The 18,115-nt window shown below is 54.2% G+C and overlaps 2 protein-coding genes across 4 annotated transcripts in view; one reads left to right on the top strand and one right to left on the bottom strand.

Moving 5' to 3' along the window:
* Nucleotides 1–8,521, bottom strand: part of SSH1 (slingshot protein phosphatase 1) — a 34,094-nt gene extending 25,573 nt beyond the window's left edge. Inside the window, exons 1-2 of the mRNA XM_066562304.1 lie at nucleotides 8,440–8,521; nucleotides 3,995–4,035 (exon numbers count right to left, since the gene is read on the bottom strand). Of these exons, the coding sequence (XP_066418401.1) occupies nucleotides 3,995–4,035; nucleotides 8,440–8,505 (107 nt within the window). The 5' untranslated portion in view covers nucleotides 8,506–8,521. The remainder of the gene's footprint in view (nucleotides 1–3,994; nucleotides 4,036–8,439) is intronic.
* Nucleotides 8,522–9,436: 915 nt separating this feature from the next.
* On the top strand, nucleotides 9,437–18,115 carry DAO (D-amino acid oxidase). 3 transcript variants are annotated; one of them, XR_010784694.1, is made up of 11 exons: nucleotides 9,437–9,547; nucleotides 11,056–11,289; nucleotides 11,419–11,533; nucleotides 11,904–11,980; nucleotides 12,389–12,454; nucleotides 12,794–12,848; nucleotides 13,275–13,379; nucleotides 13,835–13,917; nucleotides 15,367–15,484; nucleotides 15,932–16,107; nucleotides 16,427–16,537. XR_010784694.1 is itself a non-coding variant. In XM_066562079.1 (11 exons), exons 2-11 carry the CDS (start codon nucleotides 11,096–11,098, stop codon nucleotides 16,559–16,561), a joined length of 1,047 nt encoding a protein of 348 aa, XP_066418176.1. In that variant the 5' UTR covers nucleotides 9,437–9,547; nucleotides 11,056–11,095; the 3' UTR covers nucleotides 16,562–18,115. The 3 variants fall into 3 exon arrangements, 2 of the variants coding, with proteins under 2 accessions (XP_066418176.1, XP_066418177.1); XM_066562079.1 differs by having other exon boundaries at nucleotides 16,009–16,107; nucleotides 16,427–18,115; XM_066562080.1 differs by lacking the exons at nucleotides 15,932–16,107; nucleotides 16,427–16,537 and having other exon boundaries at nucleotides 15,009–15,476.

The following is an 18,115-nucleotide window of genomic DNA, read 5'->3' as shown; positions in this document are numbered from 1 at the left end:
TCTGCCCCGAGATCTCCCACCAGCTCCCCGGGACACAATCAGTCTGCAGCCAGCAGGACTTGTCAAGGCTGTAATGAGCTGCTGGCCCCACAAATAAATCCTCAAGGCAGCTGCCCCCGTGTTCCCCCCTGCCCTGAGTGCCTGCCCAGCACTGTGGACACAACTGTGGGTACAAGGTGTTCACTCAGTGCTGCTCCAGCAAAACACGCTCCTAAATCCCTAAAGAAATTAAGGATTAAGGTGTTAAAATATCATTTTGGTGCACTAAAATATAATAAACATCAAATATCCATCAAGTGTGTAAAATATATACGTATGTGATATAAGATACAATGGTGTCCTGTGGTGTGTGCCAGAGAGATGATCATGGAATTATTTAGGTTGGAAAAGACTTCCAAGATCAAGTCCTGCTGTTCTTGCAGCTCTGCCAAGGCCACCACTAAACCATGTTCCTAAGTGCCAGATCCACACAGCTTTTCAATTCCTCCAGGGATGAGGAGTCCATCACTGTCCTGGGAACTCTGTTCCAATGCTTGACAACTCTTTCCATGAAAGAATTTTCCTGATATCCAATCTAAACCTGCAGTTGCTCTGTTAGGAGTTTGTCTGCACCAATGACTCCTCCTGTTGATCACTGATCTGCAAATATACACAAGCCCTACCCTGTAAACCTCTACCTCCCACAGCTGCTCTTGCCAGCTCTTAAAATTTGGTTTAGAGGAGCCAAACAAGAACAATTCTTTGCATAACCATTTTCAGGCTTGATCAGAGCCTGGAGATAACTAACTTCCAGGCCTTCTGCAGTGGTTCAACCTCTATCTCTGCAGAAGGTGCCTGAAAACATTCACCCAGCCCTGCATTCAGGCTGTGATTGGAAAGCCAATAATGGCAAAGATTACAGAATGACTGGCTAAACAAACCTATTTATATTTGTAATTAAAACCAGTGATTATCTTGCTGTGTTTGCCAACCACATCTGAGAACCAGCCAACACTCACAGAGCGATCTGGGTTGTACAACATCTCCTCTGCCTCGCTGTGACAGAGCCAGCACACGGCCAGGAGTGAGAATCAACTGGGTCACACCAAAAAGGAAAAACTGCACATCCAGCCCTGTGCCAGAGCAGGCAGCTGGGAAAGAGCTGGGCTCTGCTCTGCCTCCTCCTTGATAGCATCTCCTCAGAGTTTGCTCTGGAGCAGCAGGATCTGGGGCTGAGATAAGGCCACAGGCACCGCAGGCATGAGGCTCGCACGGAACTCGATCTCAGAGGACTTAGGGCTGTGCTTAAGCCTAGGCTAACACATCCTCCCACGGGCTTGGCCTAGCCCTGACAGCAATTTTACAAAGATTTGGGTGTGCTGTGGGTGCACTGCACCAGTAGGGGGAAAAGCGATCAAGCCACAGCATCTCCCTGATGCTTATCCAGGAGGGAAGGTTTGAGCAGACACTGATAACACAGCTCAGACGTGCAGCTTTTGGCTCCACTGAGCCCAACAGGGCTCTCAGATCTCTTATTTTTCCTTCTGCTCTGATTCTTTACCCTCAGGGAGCAATACAAACCCCTGGCTGCCTGCTGCCTGGAGCAGTGTGGAGGTTATATTGTCAAAGCTTCCACAAAATTTTTGGTAACAGAGCTAAAAGCAGATTAATGTCTAAGAAAATGCAGATAGCAGCAATATCTTTGAACCTAACGCATGTCCCCTTGGTCTGTTCTGGGGTAGAAGCTGTTCCAGGGAGAAAGAAAAGCATTTTGGACTGACAGAAACCACAAGGAAGGATGATCAGGGAGCAGCAAGGCATGGCTGGGTGCAAAACCATGATAGAGACCTGTTCTTCCAAGAAAACAATCAGATAGCTCATGGAACCAGACCCAACTATGCAACCTCAAAAGAAAAGCCCGGAATGTTTTGGAATGAACAAAAATAATTGTTCAGCAGGCAGATGAATACATAATGTCATAAATGTGTACTAGCACAGCCATCCTGTATTGATGAGACACAGCTTGAGCTGGCAGCACGCTGGGGACGTGTTTCCAACAATCCTTCCTTTCCCTTCACCCTCAGATCTCCAAAGTCTGCAGAGCCAAGGGCTGGACTGCTGACCCCTGTGCTCAGGGCATGTGGGACAAAGCCCAGCTGTCACCAAGGCTAGACCAGGATTGAAGGAGGCACAAACACCAGCACAGGCCATGCTGCAGGGATTTTTCAGAGCACAATGAAGTTGAACAACTCTGCCACCCCCTGGGCACCAGGCAGAGTCTCAGCAGATCGAAGCAGAGCAGGGAAGGGGACAGCAGCCAGTGGGAAGGGGACAGGATCAACCCACCAAACCAAGAGGAGCTCCATTCATCATCTGAGTTATGTCTGCATATTTCCTGCAGCTCTTGGCAGTGTTTCCCCCTGAGGACAGCAGAGGCTGTTCGTGAGAGCCATCTGATTCTCCAGCTCTGTCTGGCTATTTAATTACCAGATTCTTATCCTGACAATCGTATACAGAAGAGCAGCCCCAGGAGACTGCAGGACAGAGGAAGCTCATGGGATCTCAGTGTCCAACGTCAGTGCTGCAGCATTTTTCAACAGCCAGGAGAAAAGCATCAGCCTTTAAGCCTGGTTTAAGTGCATCTCCACTCCTGGTGGCTCTGGTCAGTGGTGGATGCACGTGCCCAGATTGCAAAGAGGCCAGACAGACCAAAGGTGGCCACAAATCCAAGGATCTCACCAGGATTTGTTTGTACAGTGACAACATTTGCAGTGAAGAGGATAAAGCTGTATTTTCTCTTTTAGCACAGAACTGTAGAACCAAAAGAGGAGGCTGCCATCCTGCTTGGTTACATGTAACTGTTTAATACCACAGGAGGAAAAGCACAAGAATTAGGGCTCTGTGGCTGTTCATGGCTTCAGCAGGTTCCTGCTGGGGCCTTGCATTGGACAAGGAGCAGAACAAGGAATTTTGATTTTACCAATACAAAATCCATTCCCCACAGGGTCAGCTCTCAAAGGGCATTACAGCCAGCCATGAAATGCCCATACACACAGGACAGCACACAGAGCAGACACACAGCACTTCTGTCTGCAATCCATGTGTGTGCACACGGGACAGCCATGGAATTCCAGGCCTCCCAGGCAGGCTGCAGCCAGGAGACACCATCCCAGAACTCAGAAACAGAAAAGTGCAACAATTTCCTCCTCTGTCCACAGAGCAGCCCTGCTTCCTGGGCTCTGACTTCACTTGCAGGGCAAACACAGTCCAAGCAGCAGCACGAGCAGCTTTGCTTTTCCAGCAGCCAGGCTAAGGAAAGCAGGAAGGAGGGACAAGGAGAAGAGACTGAGTGCTGAACCACTGCTGTGCCTTTACACTGCTTCCCTGGGCTGTGGTTTACAGGTTAGAGGGTAAGAGCTGCCTGCAAGAGCCAAGCTTAGAGTGAACCATCCACAGCATTACTCAGAGCCCATTATCCAGGGCCCTGGCACATGAGCTTGTGTCACCACTTTAGATCTGCACAATGTCAGCAAGAGGAGCCTCTCTCCTCTCTGGCAGGACAGCTCAGCCTTTTCTTACCCTCACATGAACACAGTGGCTCTGCATGACCCCAAGGAGGCAAATTCCTGGTAGATAATAGCCAGGAATGAGCAGAGTTCTCCTCTGTCCGCCCTGGGAGCAGAGCCCCTTCCTGAGTGGAGCCCCAGCCTCAGGGAGCAGCAGCAGAGCCAGAGATGCTGTGATAACACTAAAGTGCTGTGGCCAGAGCTGACCAGTAATTTTCCAGTGTCTTCTCAGGAGTGGAAAAAAGGATCACAAACTCTCTTTTATTCTTTCACCTGGTTCAATGCTCATCTTAAAACTGATGAGGGAGAGAGCATCCTCACATTCAGCTCTCTGCAAAAAACACTTGGAGGGGATCCTTTAGGCAAGGGGATCTCTGCAGGGTCAGGACTCGGATGCTGGGCAGACAATTAACAACAGTGCAAACTTAGAGCCCAAAAGCTCAGCTTACCTCACATTCAGTCTACGCTCTTCATCACTGCCGGCCTCCGCCTGAGGGGAGGAAAGGACACAAGAGTCACACGTTGGTTATTTGCACATGACACCTTTAACTAAAATCCCTGCACCAACAGGGAGTGAGGGGCTGTTTTCTGCAGGGTTTTTCCTCCTGGAGCCAGGGATAAATGAGACTCCCTAGTCCTGTACGGTACCAGCACCCGGCGCCGGGTGACAAAGGGGCTCAGGGGGATTTTAAAGCTATTAGGTCCTAATCCTGCAAGCTGGTCCTGGAGCGCAGAGCGCTTTGAAGAGCGCCAGCCCCGACGTCACCGGCGCACACCTCGCTGCCGCCGCGCACACACGTGAGGGCAGCAGCTGGCAGCCACAAATAACTGGCACTGGGGATGTCCCAAGCACCAGGACACAGCCAAAAGTGCTCCCCGGGACTGTCCCTGATGTGCAGCTCCAGGGATGATCACACTGCCAGGTCAAGGAGGCCACCTCCACCCGGTGCTGGCACACGTGTCCCCAGGATGGAACAATGCACGTCCCATGCCTGCTGCCTTCCAGGGGAACACGCTGCTTTGGTGGCAGGAGTGGATTAAAATGGGCACTTCTGCACCAGGCACTTGTAGGAAGCCTCCCTGGAAGCAAATCTGGCTGCTCAGGTGACACTAGACTTTATTGAGTCTCCTCAAAAGAGAAGTGTGACCTCAGCCTGCTTCCAAACCCAAGCATTTTCACAGAGTCATGCTTTGCAGTCATCCCCTTCAAGTTCCCTAGTAGCTTTTAGACAAAATTCCTTATTAGAGAAAAGCAGGGTTGGGGCTAATTGCATCCAGAGCTGACAAAAAAAACCCAACCAAAACAACAGGCTCTGAGATAGTTCTGCTTTGGTCCTGAGTGAGTGCAGAGGAGAAAGGGCTGGGAGCATCCCCTTGGAGAGCAGGGCTGTGCTGGGGAGAAGATTTGGGCCCTATAAGCAAAGCAGGGGCCTTACAGAAAATCCTTCACACTCACAACACACCTGATCCTGACAAAGCTGGAGGGACACAAGCCTTGCAGGAAATCAGGCTCCATCAGTGCTGACTCTTGGAGAACATCCTGGTATTTCCTACAGCCTTGCTCAGAACCCACATCAAATAAGGATCCCCCTAGGAATTACAAGTTTCCAGGTGGTTTTGTACAAGTCAAAAATAAACAAATTACATCATTTTAAATGTTCAAGACTGGAGCTTTGGAGGGATGAGTGGACCTGGATCAGATCGCTCCCCATCCTCTCAAGTTAGGATCTGGGATGGTGGAGGGCACAGGAGCTGCTCTGCTGACAATCTGTGAGAGCCAAGTAAAGCCAGGGGGAAAAAAAAAATCCTGCAAATGCAAGAGCAGAGGCTGGATATTGGAACTGTGGCCATTTGGAGGAGGGGAGATGCACAAGGCTGTCCCGACTGACCCAGCAGAGGGTGAGGAGCATACCATGGCTATTTTTAGTCTGTTTACAGTGCAGAGCTGGGCTGCAGGCAGAGCCCCAGAGCACCCCAAGTCCCAGTGCCCCCACTGGCAGATCCCCCAGCCCTGGGAAGCTCTGGAGGTCTGGCAGGTTTGGGACCTTTGCAGGGTCACCCTCCTGTTTGTTTGGGGCCGTCACATAGCAACAAAGGGGAGAAAAACTTTTTTCCTTTTTAAACAAACGTGACTGTGAGGATGACGACTCTTGGATGTCGTCAGCTGGGGCTCGGCAGCAGGGCTGGGCCTGGAGCTGCTGTGGGCTCCTCTCCTGCAGGAGCTGAGCTGTTCCCAAAGCTGATTTTCCCTGTATTTTCTACTAAAAACTGCAGGAAAACCAAAGGAAGGCAGCAGCGAGGCTGCCACGCCGAGCCCTCCTGGCCTGTCCTGTCCTGGCCTGCTGAGAGCAGCCCTGGGAGCTGGCAGGGTTTGGGGTGCACCACACACTGGGGTGATGCTCTGGAGCTGCAGCTGCTCATCCCACCATGGGCAGACCCCAGCAGGCACTGCCTGTCCCTCCCTGGGGACTGTGCTGAGCGTGGCCACTCTGAAGGACCACGGGGAGCGGGAGGTGTGTGCAAGGCAGATGCACAAGCAGTGCAAGTTTGCACGTGTGTGTGAACCACTCTTACCTAAGAATTTGCAGCAGCATCCATTTTATAAATTCCTTTGGGCTCCTGAGTTAGGAGAGGCCACAACAGCACAGTCACAATTAGCAAGGATGTGTGGCCATCATTTCCCATTAAAATATCTTCTAGTAATTATTCAGCTAAAAGTCCAAATGACCCCTGGTTTTCCTTGCAAGAAAGATCCTAAAAGAACAGGAGCAGGCTGGCAGTTTTTGAGGGGATTTTTCTTTAAATTAACTTTGCAAAAAACAACATGCTGAACCTGGAAAAAGAATCTGGAAATCATAATTTTATTTCATGCTAGAAGAGATCATTCTATCAGGACTCAGTGTCTTCCTTTGGGAGCCACCACAGCACTGCTGAGCTGTGGGTGCTGGTGGCAGAAGTGCCCTGCCATGGACAACACCTGGTGGCAAATTTGGGGCAGCATTTTTGAGAGGAAAAAGGAGAATTGTATGGTCATCCCACAGAAAATACAATCACTAGCAGCAGCTGTGCCACAAAGCAGTGCCTAAGACAGATGTACATGGCAAGGCCTGCTTTGACTCCTCTCCCACCTGCACCAGTTAAATCCAGTCTAATTCCCCTGCCTGCTCTGGGGTTACAGCTCATTTTCATCTCTCTAGACTGGGAGGCCACTAGGTCTTGTTTAAGACTCTGCCTAAACGAGATCCTACAAAATTCCTTCTGAAAACTCCTTCAAAAAGTGCAGCTCACATCTCCAAGTTCCACAGTTGGCACAGCATGGCCCAAACTGGGTCCCTGCAGCCAGGGACCCCCTCCAAAGCCCCTAGGGCCAGGCAGAACCCGGGAGCTTTGTGGCTCCCCCCTCCTGCTCCCCCCTCAGCCCAGCTAATCGGGGGAGTCACAGGGACCTGACAGGTGACAAATAGGATTGTTTACCTGGCAGGAGTGGGGACAGAGCGAAGCCAAGGGCAGTGAACATCAAAGGAAAGAAGCTTGGGGGGATGCACGGGGAGGATGTGCAGGGAAACAGCAGGCCTGTCTTTGAGGGTGACAAAGGAGATGGGTTTGGAGGGAAAAAGGGGAGAAGAAAGAGAAACTGGAGGTGCAGCTGTGTTTGGATGGCACGTGGGAGCTGTGAGGGGGAAAGCAGAAGCCCAAGGCTGGGCAGAGGTAGGAGAGGGCATTCCTGGGGCACAGGAGTGGAGGGGGTGTGCAGCAGAGCTGGGACATGCAGAGAGCCAGGCCAGCAGGACACAGATGGCACCACGGGGCAGGTGAAGTGGCAGGTCCAGGTCTTGGAGCAGCAGAGCTGGGGGAAGGAGAGAAAGGGCAGCAGCACGGTGGAGGTGTGAGGAGTGGCAAGGTATGGGGTGCAGCAGGATGGGAGCTGCTCCTGGAGAATTGACAATGGACACCCTGGGGAAGGGCTGGCATGAGCTCCCTGAGGGGCAGGAGCTGCAGCAGATGTGGGGAAAGGTCGTGCCATGGACAGAGCGGTAACACAGGGCAAAGCAGGGCATCCCTGGGGCAGGAGGTGGTGGCAGCTCTGGGCTGCCAAGCAGGGACAAGGGCCAGCACAGCTGCTCCATGAAGACAGGCCCAGCACTCTGCCCAGAGATTTACCTGCCAAGAGAGAGGTGAAGCAGGCTGCCCCAGGGTTTAGGGAGCTCAGGCTCCCTGCCAGCTGAGGGCTGGAATGGGGGACATCCACAGGGGAATGGAGCTGTGTGTGGGGGGATGGCAGGACAGAACCAGGCTTGGCTCAGCCTGGCAGCATCAAAAGGCTGGGGCTGGGCAGCATCGGGGGCTATGAGAGGGGACTGGGATGGTGGGGGCTGTGAGGGGCTGAGCTGGGCCGGGGACTGATGGGGGTTGTGAGGCTCAGGGCCATGGGGGCTGTAAGGGGAGGAACGCTGAGGGGAAGGGGCTATGGGGGACCAGGGGGCTGTAGGGCTGGCAGCCATGAGGGACCAGCGCCTGTGAAGGGCATGAAACCAGGGGCTGGGGAGCCTGTGAGGGGCTGAGCTGGTGGCAGGGGGCTGTGGGAAGTCAGGCCATGGGGACAGCGGGGGGATGAAGACAGGGGACAAGTGGTTGTGGAGGGCCAAGGGGCCGCGAGGGGGTGGAACCAGGGGCTAGAAGGGGAAAGCTGTGAAGGGCCAGAGCTGTGAGGCCGGGACCATGAGGGTGATGGAGCCAGAAGCTCTGGGTTACGGGATGCTGGGGGGGCTGCAGGGGCCTGGCCCCGAGCGGGGCCTCACCCCGCCCCTCCCCGCTCCCCATTCGCCGCCGCCGCCGCCCCCGGGGCTCATCCTCCCCTTCCCTCCCCGTCCCTGCCCATGCCGTCCCCGCTCACCTCGCTCGTGCTGGCCGAGGAGGCGGCGCTGGGGGTCGGCGAGCGCTGCAGGGTAACCAGCGCCATGGCTGCAGCTGCGGGGCTGCGGCCGCCTCCCCCTCACGCCGGGAAGGGGCGGGCCCTGCGAGGGAAAGGGCGGGGCCCGAAAGGGGAGGAACTCCTCTCTATGGGCGTGGCTTGTTTGCGGCGGTAGGCGGGGCTTGATGTGGTGGGCGGGGCCGCCCGGCCCATCCCACTCCCCCCCAAATCCCGCCCCCAATATCCCAGTCCATGGCAGGGACACCTTCCACTGGCCCAGGTTGCTCCAAACCCTGTCCGACCTGGCCTGGGACACTTCCAGGGATCCAGGGGCAGCCACAGCTGCTCTGGGTAGCCTGAGCCAGGGCCTCCCCAGCCTCACAGGGAGGAATTTCTTCCCAGTATCCCGTCTAACCCTGCCTCTGGCAGTGGGAAGCTGTTCCCCCTTGTCCTGTCACTCCAGGCCCTTGTAAATAGTCACTCTCTATTTTTCCATCAGGCTGCCTTCAGGTACTGGAGGGCCACAATTAGGTCCCTCTGATGCCTTTTGTTTTCCAGACTGAACAATCCTGATGCCCTCAGCCTCTCTTCCTACTCAAAAACTGAGCCAGAAGCACTCAATTTTTCCAGATCCCACAGGAATCTTGTGTTCAAGAAGCAACTGGATGTGACATTAGTGCTGTGGTCTAGTTGACAAGATGGTGATCAGTCAAAGATTGACCTCAGTCGTCTTTCCCGGTCTAAGGGACTCTGCAAATCCACACCCCAGGAAGTCACAGAATCACTGCTGCTGGAAAAGACCTCCAGGACCATGCCCATAAACACATCCCTGTGTCCTGGTCTGCCAGTGGTCACCATGGAGACAAGAGGCAGGGGTGGCACTTTGCCACCAATGGTGGTGACCCCGTTTTCCATGACTCTGGGGCCTCCTGCCAGTGGCATCACGTGGGAACTCCACCTCCCAGAGCGAGAGCAGACTTTGGCCCTGCTGCCCTGGACACTCAGACTTTGCCCTGCTGAGCTGCAACAACTCTGACTCTGAAGCCTCCGGACACGGCACTGACTGCTCCAGGGACCCCACACTCTGCAGGTAAACTGGTGGAAAATGTGTATTCACATTACTTTTTGGCAGATCCTCCTCAGCTGGCACTGCAGGGACAGCTGGGGTGAGTCCCTGTCCCTGGTGGAGGAGGTGACCCTGGTTCCTGAGGGTTTTAAAACCATGGCAGATGGGAAACAGCTCCCACTGTGCTGTTCCAATGAGTCATCCCTCCATCCTGGCAAATGTCATCCTCCTGTTGTCACAGCAGAGATGCTGGACTTCACCTTGCCCAAAAAAACCCTGTAGGCTGGAATTTATTCCTTCTCCCAGAACCAGCCCAGGATCTGCACTCCCAGCTCTTCCCCATACTGGTTTTTGTCCATTCCATGCACAGGCAGTGACCACAGGGCTTTTCCAAGGCAGGAAAGTTCTGTCAGGAGGGAACCAGAGGATGGAGAGGGGCTGAAGCTGTGTCCAGTTCTGGCCCCTCAGTTTGGGAAGGACATTGAGACTCTTGAGCACGTCCAGAGGAGGCAACAGGGCTGGTGAGGGGCCTGGAACACAAACTCTGTGAGGAGCGACTGAGGGAGCTGGGGGTGTTTAGCCTGGAGAAAAGGAGACTCAGGGGTGACCTTGTCACTCTCTACAACTCTCTGAAAGATGTTTTTTGGTATGGTGGGGTTGGGCTCTTTCTCCAGGAACTGATAGAACCAGAAGACACAGTCTCAAGCTGCACCAAGGGAAATATAAGTTGGGTATTAGAAAACAGTTTTTTTTATGGAAAGAGTGATAAAGTTCTGGAGTGCCTGCCCCGGGGAGGTGGTGGAGTCACCATCCCTGGATGTGTTTAACAAAGCCTGGATGTGGCACTGGGGGCCAGGGTTGAGATGTTGGGGCTGGGTTGTACTCAATGGTCTTGAAGGTCACTTCCAACCCAGTGATTCTGTGAATTCTGGGATTCTGAGATTCTGTGATTTGCAGCCAGAATTCACCCGCAGCCATCCTCCCAGCTGTGCCTGGAAGGGTTTGAGGTGGTGGCGCAGCCACCCTCCTGTGCAGCCCTGTGGGTGACAGTGGTGTGAGGGTCCAACCTTGCACTCATCACAGCTGGCATTGCTCCCTGGGAAACAACTGCTGCTTCCCATCCTTTTCATCCATGCCCGCGCAGAGCAGGGTTGGGTCACTGGGAATGGAGGGTTCACAGTGTCCCTGGGGAGATGGAGCTGTGGTGGGTGCTCCAGCATCTCCCTGGCTGCTCAGCCTGTGGCTGGTGGGACACAGAGGAGGATCCCTGGGGCGGGCCACACCTGGAGCTCCTTGTGCCAGCAGTGCCGCCCTGCCAGCTGAGCTGCAGCTTTTCTGCTGGCACAGCCAGGGGTGGAGACACATTCCCCAGCCACTGGGAGGAACCACAAACACCCCATCCATGATTCCTGGATCAGAGCTTCTTGAGGAGGGCTGGGAGGCTTTACAAGAATGAACCGTAAGGAGCTCAGCTCCACTGCCAGAGCAGCTGAGCTCCTGCAGGAGCTGATGCTCCCTCATGCTGTCCCCAGCTTGTCCAGCAGCCCCAGCCGTGCCCTCGGAGCCGGAGCCATGCGTGTGGCCGTCATCGGGGCCGGGGTGATCGGGCTCTCCAGCGCCCTGTGCATCCAGGAGCAGTTCCAGAGCCTGCTGCCTTCCCTGCAGCTGGAGGTCTACGCCGACCACTTCACCCCCCACACCACCAGCGACGGGGCAGCCGGGCTGTGGCAGCCCTACCTGAGTGACCACGGCAACCTGCAGGAGACGTAAGGCAGCAGCAGGAGGAGGAGGAGGAGGATGAGGATGGTGCCTGTCCCTCTCCCTGTGTGCCATGGGCTGCCCTGGCCCAGCTCCATGGGGCTGGCAGAGCCACCACTGTCCCATTCTCATCCCAGGCTCTGGAATAAAGAGACGTTCGATCACCTCCTCGGGCAGCTGCACTCCCCAGCAGCCAAGGAAATGGGACTTTTCCTCATTTCTGGCTACAACCTGTTCAGGGAGCCGCCGCCGGTAAGGAAGGAGCAGGTCCCAGCTGGGGCTGGGAAGGGTTTCAGGGGCTCTGCTTCTTTCAGCCAGCGTTTCCCAATATTTCCAAATTTGCCTTGGGACATGGTGTTTTCTGTGCTCCCGAGGCAATACTGGTGTGAGGATCCAAAAGGGGAGTGACAGAGCCTGTCCAGCTGTGCTGGCAGCTGCACATCCAGCTGTGTCCCTCTGGGATGGGCTGTGTCCCATGGGGTGTGTCCCATCAACTCCCCATAGCTCCTGTCCCACGGTGATCCCGGCTCATTAATGATCTCAGGACATTATTTCCTGGCTCATTAATGATCTCAGGACATTATTTCCCGACTCATTAATGATCTCAACTCTTTCTCTTCAGGATCCATCCTGGAAGAACATTGTCCTGGGATTCAGGAACTTGACTCCAAAAGAACTCGAACTCTTCCCTGGTTACAGGTATTTTTCAGTGAGTTTTTTTGGACACTCAGGTGGGACAGTCCTGGATACCTCCTGAATACAGCTCTGGCATGAGGCAGTGGGACAAGGAGCTGCAGGCGTAGAAATGTGCTCACTTCTTTAAAAATGCTTCCCTTCAAATGAGTAAGAAACAGCTCAAATGGCCAAAAAAGCAGCAACACAGCACAGAAACCATTCCAGCTCCTCTTTTACCTCACCTTACCTCAATGTCAAAACAGGGGAGGAAAACCAGAAGGTGTTTTATGCTGTAAAAAGGGAGGAAAAATCACGCACTCATGTGAGGAGGGTCCCAAGGGGAATTGGGGTCCCAGATCCACAGTGGCTGTCAGGAATGTTGGGGCAGGAGGCTCCTGCAGGTCCTCACAGCCTCCTCTCCTCCTGTTTCAGCCATGGCTGGTTCAACACGGCGCTGATGCTGGAGGGCAGGAGTTACCTGCCCTGGCTCACCAACAGGTGAGTGCAGCTGCTCCTGCTTCCTCTGGCTGCAGGTGTGGATTTTCATCCTGCACATCAGGATAGGGTGGGCAGAGATGCATCCCTGGGAAGAGGCTCTGGAATTCCTGCTCATTGCCCCAGTGGGGTTACACATTGACAGTGAGCCCAGGAGTGTATTTTTTGCATGGCAAAAATGAAAGTAATGGGGGCACTTGGAGCTGCATCCAAGTGCTTTTGGCTTTGGAAGAATTTGGGGTTTGATTTTATTCCTGTAATTTCTAATGCTGAGCATTAGGTGTCCTGGTATTGAACATTTCCTTTTAATTTGCCAGTAACAAATGAACTTGTGCTTCCCAGGCTGATGCAGAGGGGAGTGAAGTTTTTCCATAAGAAGGTTGAGTCTTTCCAGGAGGTGAGTGGGGATGTGGAGCCAGGGCAGAGGGCACAGCCCCATCCCAGAGTGTAGAAGCAGCATCCAGCAGGCAGGGGCTGCTCTGGGATATTCCTTGGCATGAGTGATGGGACAGGGAACAGCAGCAAGACTATTCCAAAGTCCAGGAAATAAATTATACCAGGAAAGATAAAAGGTTTTGGGTATTGAGGGATGGCTGACCGAGGATGGGGTAGAGCATTTATCCAGCCTGGACTGGCAGCTTTCCCTGGAATGGTTTGGTGGCACACATGGGATGTCAGCAGGAGCTGGCTGGGGAAGAAGCTGTGCCCTGGATCTGCCCCTTATGGTTTGTCCATTTCCTGACTGTTGGAAAGAGCTCATTTGGAAGCAGGAATGTTGTGCCTCTGTGGCAACATCCCTGTGTGCTGCTCCCTCTCTCCTCAGCTGTTCTCCCAGGGTGTGGATGTGGTGCTGAACTGCAGTGGGATGCGCTCAGGGGACCTGCAGCCCGACCCAGAGCTGCAGCCTGGCCGGGGCCAGATCATCAGGGTGAGCTGGGGCAGGCCTGGGGCTTCCCAAAAACCCATCTGTACCATGAGGAGTGGCTGTGCCCTCTGGGGAAAACCATGGGCTTGTGGCTGGGCCCACACTGGGATCAGGTCCTGATTCTCAGTGAACACTGCTCATGTGGAACCAACCAGATCCCATTCCTGGTTCAGCTGTGGGAATGCCCTCAGCCTCCAGCTGTTTCTGTTTCTCCATAGGGTGAGGGCTGGGGGAGCTCAGAGGCACAATGCTGATAATAAAAAGATAAAATCTTTGGGGGAAGATGGTGATTATTTGGAGAAACACCTGCACTCCTGTTTTCCCATCTTCCCAGGGAAGCCAGCGCAGGGAACACCGAGCTAAGGGAGGGTCCCATATCTGTATCCTCATGTCCCTCCTGCTGTCCCCTGAGCCTGGCACCCACTCTCCAGCTCTGACTTCCTCCCTTCATGTCGCAGGTCCTGGCCCCGTGGGTGAAGCATTTCATCATCACTCACGACCTGAAATCCGGGATCTACAACTCGCCCTACGTCATCCCGGGGTAGGTGACCAGGCCTGGCTGGCACCAGTGACATTCCTCTGTCACTGTCCCCAAAGCCTGGTCTGGGACATGGCTCCTGCTGTGTCTGCCAGGCCTGGCTTCATCCCTGGTGCTGTTCTTGGCTGTGTGGGAGGAGGACTTGGGCAGCAAAGCCAGGGAGCTCCCAGTCAGCAGAGAGCACCCAGCACCACAGTGCTTCCATGTCCTGTCCTTTTCCAAGGACCAAACCCCACCAAGGCAAACTCCACCCTGGCCAAGTCCCCAAACCAGCCAAACACTGACAGTGGAGTGGATATTTTGGGGGAGATGTTTTGTTTTCACTGTAGCCATCTTTATCATCAACCAGTGGACCAAACTGGTGCTGCAGCTCAGGGTGGGGAAAGGCACTGCTGATCCATGCTCCCATAAAAATAAGGCAGGAATTCTTCTACTTCAACAAAATCTCCCTGGGAAAGCTCAGCCTTCCCCTCACTGTCCCCTGAGCTGCTGGTGAGCCTGGGGGCATCTCATTGGGTTTATCATGGAATATCCTGAGCTAAAAGGGACCACAAGGACGGAATCCAGCTCCTGGCTCTGCCCAGGGAGCTACACTGTGGGATAAATAAATCCATCTGCTGTTCATCCCAGCTCTGCTTCCTCCCAAGGGCCTGCAGCAACTCTGCTCTGGCAGTGGAGAGGGGTCTTTAAGATGGAATTTGAATGCTGCATCTCTGACACTTCCTATTGTCCTCTAACATATCAGGCTTAGGCAGTAAGCCAGGATGCAAACAGGAGCTTTGCAGGCTCACAGCCCCCATGCAGCAGATTCTGAGTGATTCCTGATCACAGCCCCAGATGAATTCCTCTGCCTGTGCTTGTTTTAGCTGGAGCTGTCAGGGCTGGCCACCAGGCTGATCCCAAAGGAAGAGCTGGATCCAGTTCTCATGTGGAGGGCACCCCTTTCCTGCTGGGCAGCTCAGCCCTGGAGGGTCCCTCCTTTTGCTTTTGTGCTTCCCAATGATCAAGCAGGGTTTTGGAAGGGTCCAGCCAGCACAAACCCCTCCAGGACCCCCTCAGCCTTAACCTGCCTCTTGTCCTCTGTTATTCCACAGGAGTTTGGGGCAGCAGCAGCACCAATCTCTGTGCTCCCTCCAGAGCCATCCTGCTCCTTCCAGCTCTTCCTGAGCCAGGCAGGGGCAGACCTGTTTGATAAGGATGGAATTATCTGTGTGCTTTGCCTAGACAAAGAATGGCTGACAGGATTTAATGAGTGACTTGCTCACGAGCAGATGTGCAGGCTCCTCTCTCTGCCTGCTCCATGTGGGAGTTTCTCCCACGGGAATGTTTTGCAGGCTCAGGGTGTAGCAGGATCCATCACCACACTCACACAGCGTCCCTCCACGTGGTGGCCCCACAGGGGACAGCTAGGGACAAGCCACCACTGTGTGTCTCCTTTGGCTCCTGGTACAGGAGCGAGTTCACAGTGCTGGGAGGGATTTACCAGCACGGAAACTGGAGCGAGGAGAACAGTGCCAAGGACCACAAATCCATCTGGGACAGCTGCTGCCAGCTGCTGCCAGCTCTCCAGGTGGGTGACCTGACTGCCAGCATGGGGCACAGGGAGCTGGGGGGCTCAGGATGCAGGAATGAGTGCTGGGACAAACCACAGGAGCTATTTCCATGAGTCAGGGTTTCTGTGTGTCCACCCAGGGCTCTTCCACCTGGCTGAGGGACAGGCAGGGCTGGGGCTGGTACTGAGACAAGGTTTGTAGGGATAATAATTACTCATGTATAGAACCAGAGCTTTGGGAGGTTCCAGCCCATTGTCCCCACACCTTTAGAGAAGGGTTGTGTGGGGTGAGGCTGGGTTGTGTCCACTCCCAGTGCTGCTGTTATTCCCTGGATTAGCAGGAAAGGTGGCGTGGGGCTTTGGCACAGGGATTTTCTTCAGCTTCAAGCTGGCGCTGCCATCCCAAACCGTTCTGCCTGGAGCTGCTGCTGCAGATGGGCTGCCCCCTGTCCCTGCTCATTTCAGGGCTCAGCTGGTGCCGTGAGGTTTGGCTGGTGGGATTCCAAGGAATGCTGTGCAGTGCTACGTGCTTTTGCTTCCAGAAGGCAAAGATCGTCGGGGAGTGGAGCGGCCTGAGACCAGCACGGCCCTCGGTCCGCCTGGAGAGGGAGAGCATCCGGCTCGGCAATCTCCAGGCAGAGGTACCCGCCCAGCCCCGCGGTTGAGTGTAATTAATCACCGTGTTAATTGTGCCTGGGGCAGTGATAAACAAGCCCTGTTCCTGTGATCATCCCTCTCTCCATCTCCCCACCAACAGCGAGGGAATCTTTGAGTCCAGGGATAAATGTCAGAGATACTGAAACAAATGATTGATGTTGCTTCCCCATCCCTGGAAGGGCTCAGGGATCTGTTGGAGTAACCCGGGCTTGTAGGAGATGTCCCTGCCCACAGCAGGGGATGGGACAAGAAGGGCTTTGAGATTCCCCCAGCACATGCTGGGATTCTGTGCTTCTCCCCCAGGTGATTCACAACTACGGCCACGGCGGCTTTGGGCTCACCATCCACTGGGGCTGTGCCATGGCAGCAGCTCGGCTCTTGGGGACCATCCTGCAGGAGAAGAAGCAGCTGGCCACCCCCCCAGGGCCCCGCCTGTGAGCACTGCTCCCCTGGAATGGGTGACAACAGTGGCTTAGGGATCGCAGCAGAAGGATGGGAACAGCACAGGGATCCACACAGGGCTTGACCCAGCTCTGGCTCTCAGTGTCTCATTTCCAGGTCGCTGCCATTTTCCAGGTGGCTCCACTCCCTCCACAACCTGCCTGGAAGAAGGGCTTTCAAATATGGACTAATCATCCGTGGCAAAGTGCACCAAGGGCTGTCTGGGATCAGGCTGCAAAGGGCAGGCTGGGTCCAGCTGAACCCTGGGCAGTCCTGCAGTTCATCTGCACCAGGGGACAGGATCTGAAACGGAGCTGGGGACACCTGAGGTCTCTGCTGGCCGCTCCAACACCCAGTGTGTAATTAGATTTACAGGCTCCCCCCCAGGAGGTAAAAGCTCCTTAGTAGGAAGAAGCTCTGAGGCTCCCAGGGAAGTAACAGCAGCTCTGGGAGCACGTGCCTGGCTTACTCCAGTTTTCCTCACATTCCTGCCAGGACAAAGCTCGGGCCACAGCACCTGCTTAGTGTAGCTGGAACCAGACAGCAGCACTTGCCTAAAATGGCCTTTCCAAACGATGTTTTAGCAACAAAAGCAACTTGTTCCAGCCCTGTTGGCTTGCCAGACTCTATATATAGCAGAGAGCATAAGAAAATAGCTCTTCTTGTCCCTAAAACTCCCACGGGCCCCTCAGCTTCCCATTTCTCCCTCTCAGAGAGAGAGGGCCTGGCCTGGGGAAGGTTGTGCTTCTCAGAGGAGGAGCAGGACTTTTTGGGGTGTTAAGGGATGCTGTTGGGGACCCAACACACTGTTCTGAAGATACAGCCTGGCTGATCTTCCCATGCCACGTGTCTTTCCTGCTTTACAAACCAATCCCAGACAGGATGGTGAGGAAGCCTCAAATCCAAAGGCTGTTGTGAGCCCAGCACAGTGCCTGGCTCACTCTCCTGTGTGGATAAGCCAAGTGTTCCTTACTCATCCGTGGTGCAGCTCCTCTCTCCTGCTGACTCTGTGTGCCAGGAATAGCTCAGCAGCGTGGGCATCTCCCTGCTGGGCTTAGCAAACACAGCTGGGCTGGGGAAATTGGGAGCCACTGTCCAAAGCATTTCCAGCTTCCCTGGAAATGTTGCAGTCACTAGGTAAAGTCAGGAAAAGGAAAACAAAGGCTGGAGAAAATTCCCTGCTGATTAATGCTGAACTCAAGGGTCTGTGATCCCACCTCAGGAAAAGCCATTCAGGGGATCTGGATCCCCTTGCTTTCACTTATTCCAAGTATGAGACATTCAGGAGCACATCCTCTGCTGTAAATCCAGCCCCACTTTGGTGATTTTGGGAAAATTCCACTGGACAAAGAGGGGTGTAGGAAATCATTGTACACCTGACAAGAAGCAGCTGATTCTTTGATCTCAGAGCCTGCAGGAGCCCTGTGATCTCACGTGGCCTCTTGGCAAATAGGAATGAGCTGATCTGTAATTTTATTTGCAGGTTAACTCTGTTTGTCTTCTAAAGGCCTCAATTTAATCTGTGTGACCAATAAAGGGAATGTTCAAATC

Source organism: Molothrus aeneus, chromosome 18 (genome assembly GCF_037042795.1).
Source record: "Molothrus aeneus isolate 106 chromosome 18, BPBGC_Maene_1.0, whole genome shotgun sequence".
Classification (NCBI taxonomy): domain Eukaryota; kingdom Metazoa; phylum Chordata; class Aves; order Passeriformes; family Icteridae; genus Molothrus; species Molothrus aeneus.
This window is presented reverse-complemented; position numbering and strand designations above follow the sequence as displayed.

Coding starts and splice junctions, on each gene's coding strand:
- DAO (XM_066562079.1), top strand. CDS start 11,096: ATGCGTGTGGCCGTCATCGGGGCCGGGGTGATCGGGCTCTCCAGCGCC. Junction 11,290..11,418: donor CACGGCAACCTGCAGGAGAC/GTAAGGCAGCAG, acceptor TTCTCATCCCAG/GCTCTGGAATAAAGAGACGT. Junction 15,485..16,008: donor AGCTGCTGCCAGCTCTCCAG/GTGGGTGACCTG, acceptor TTTTGCTTCCAG/AAGGCAAAGATCGTCGGGGA.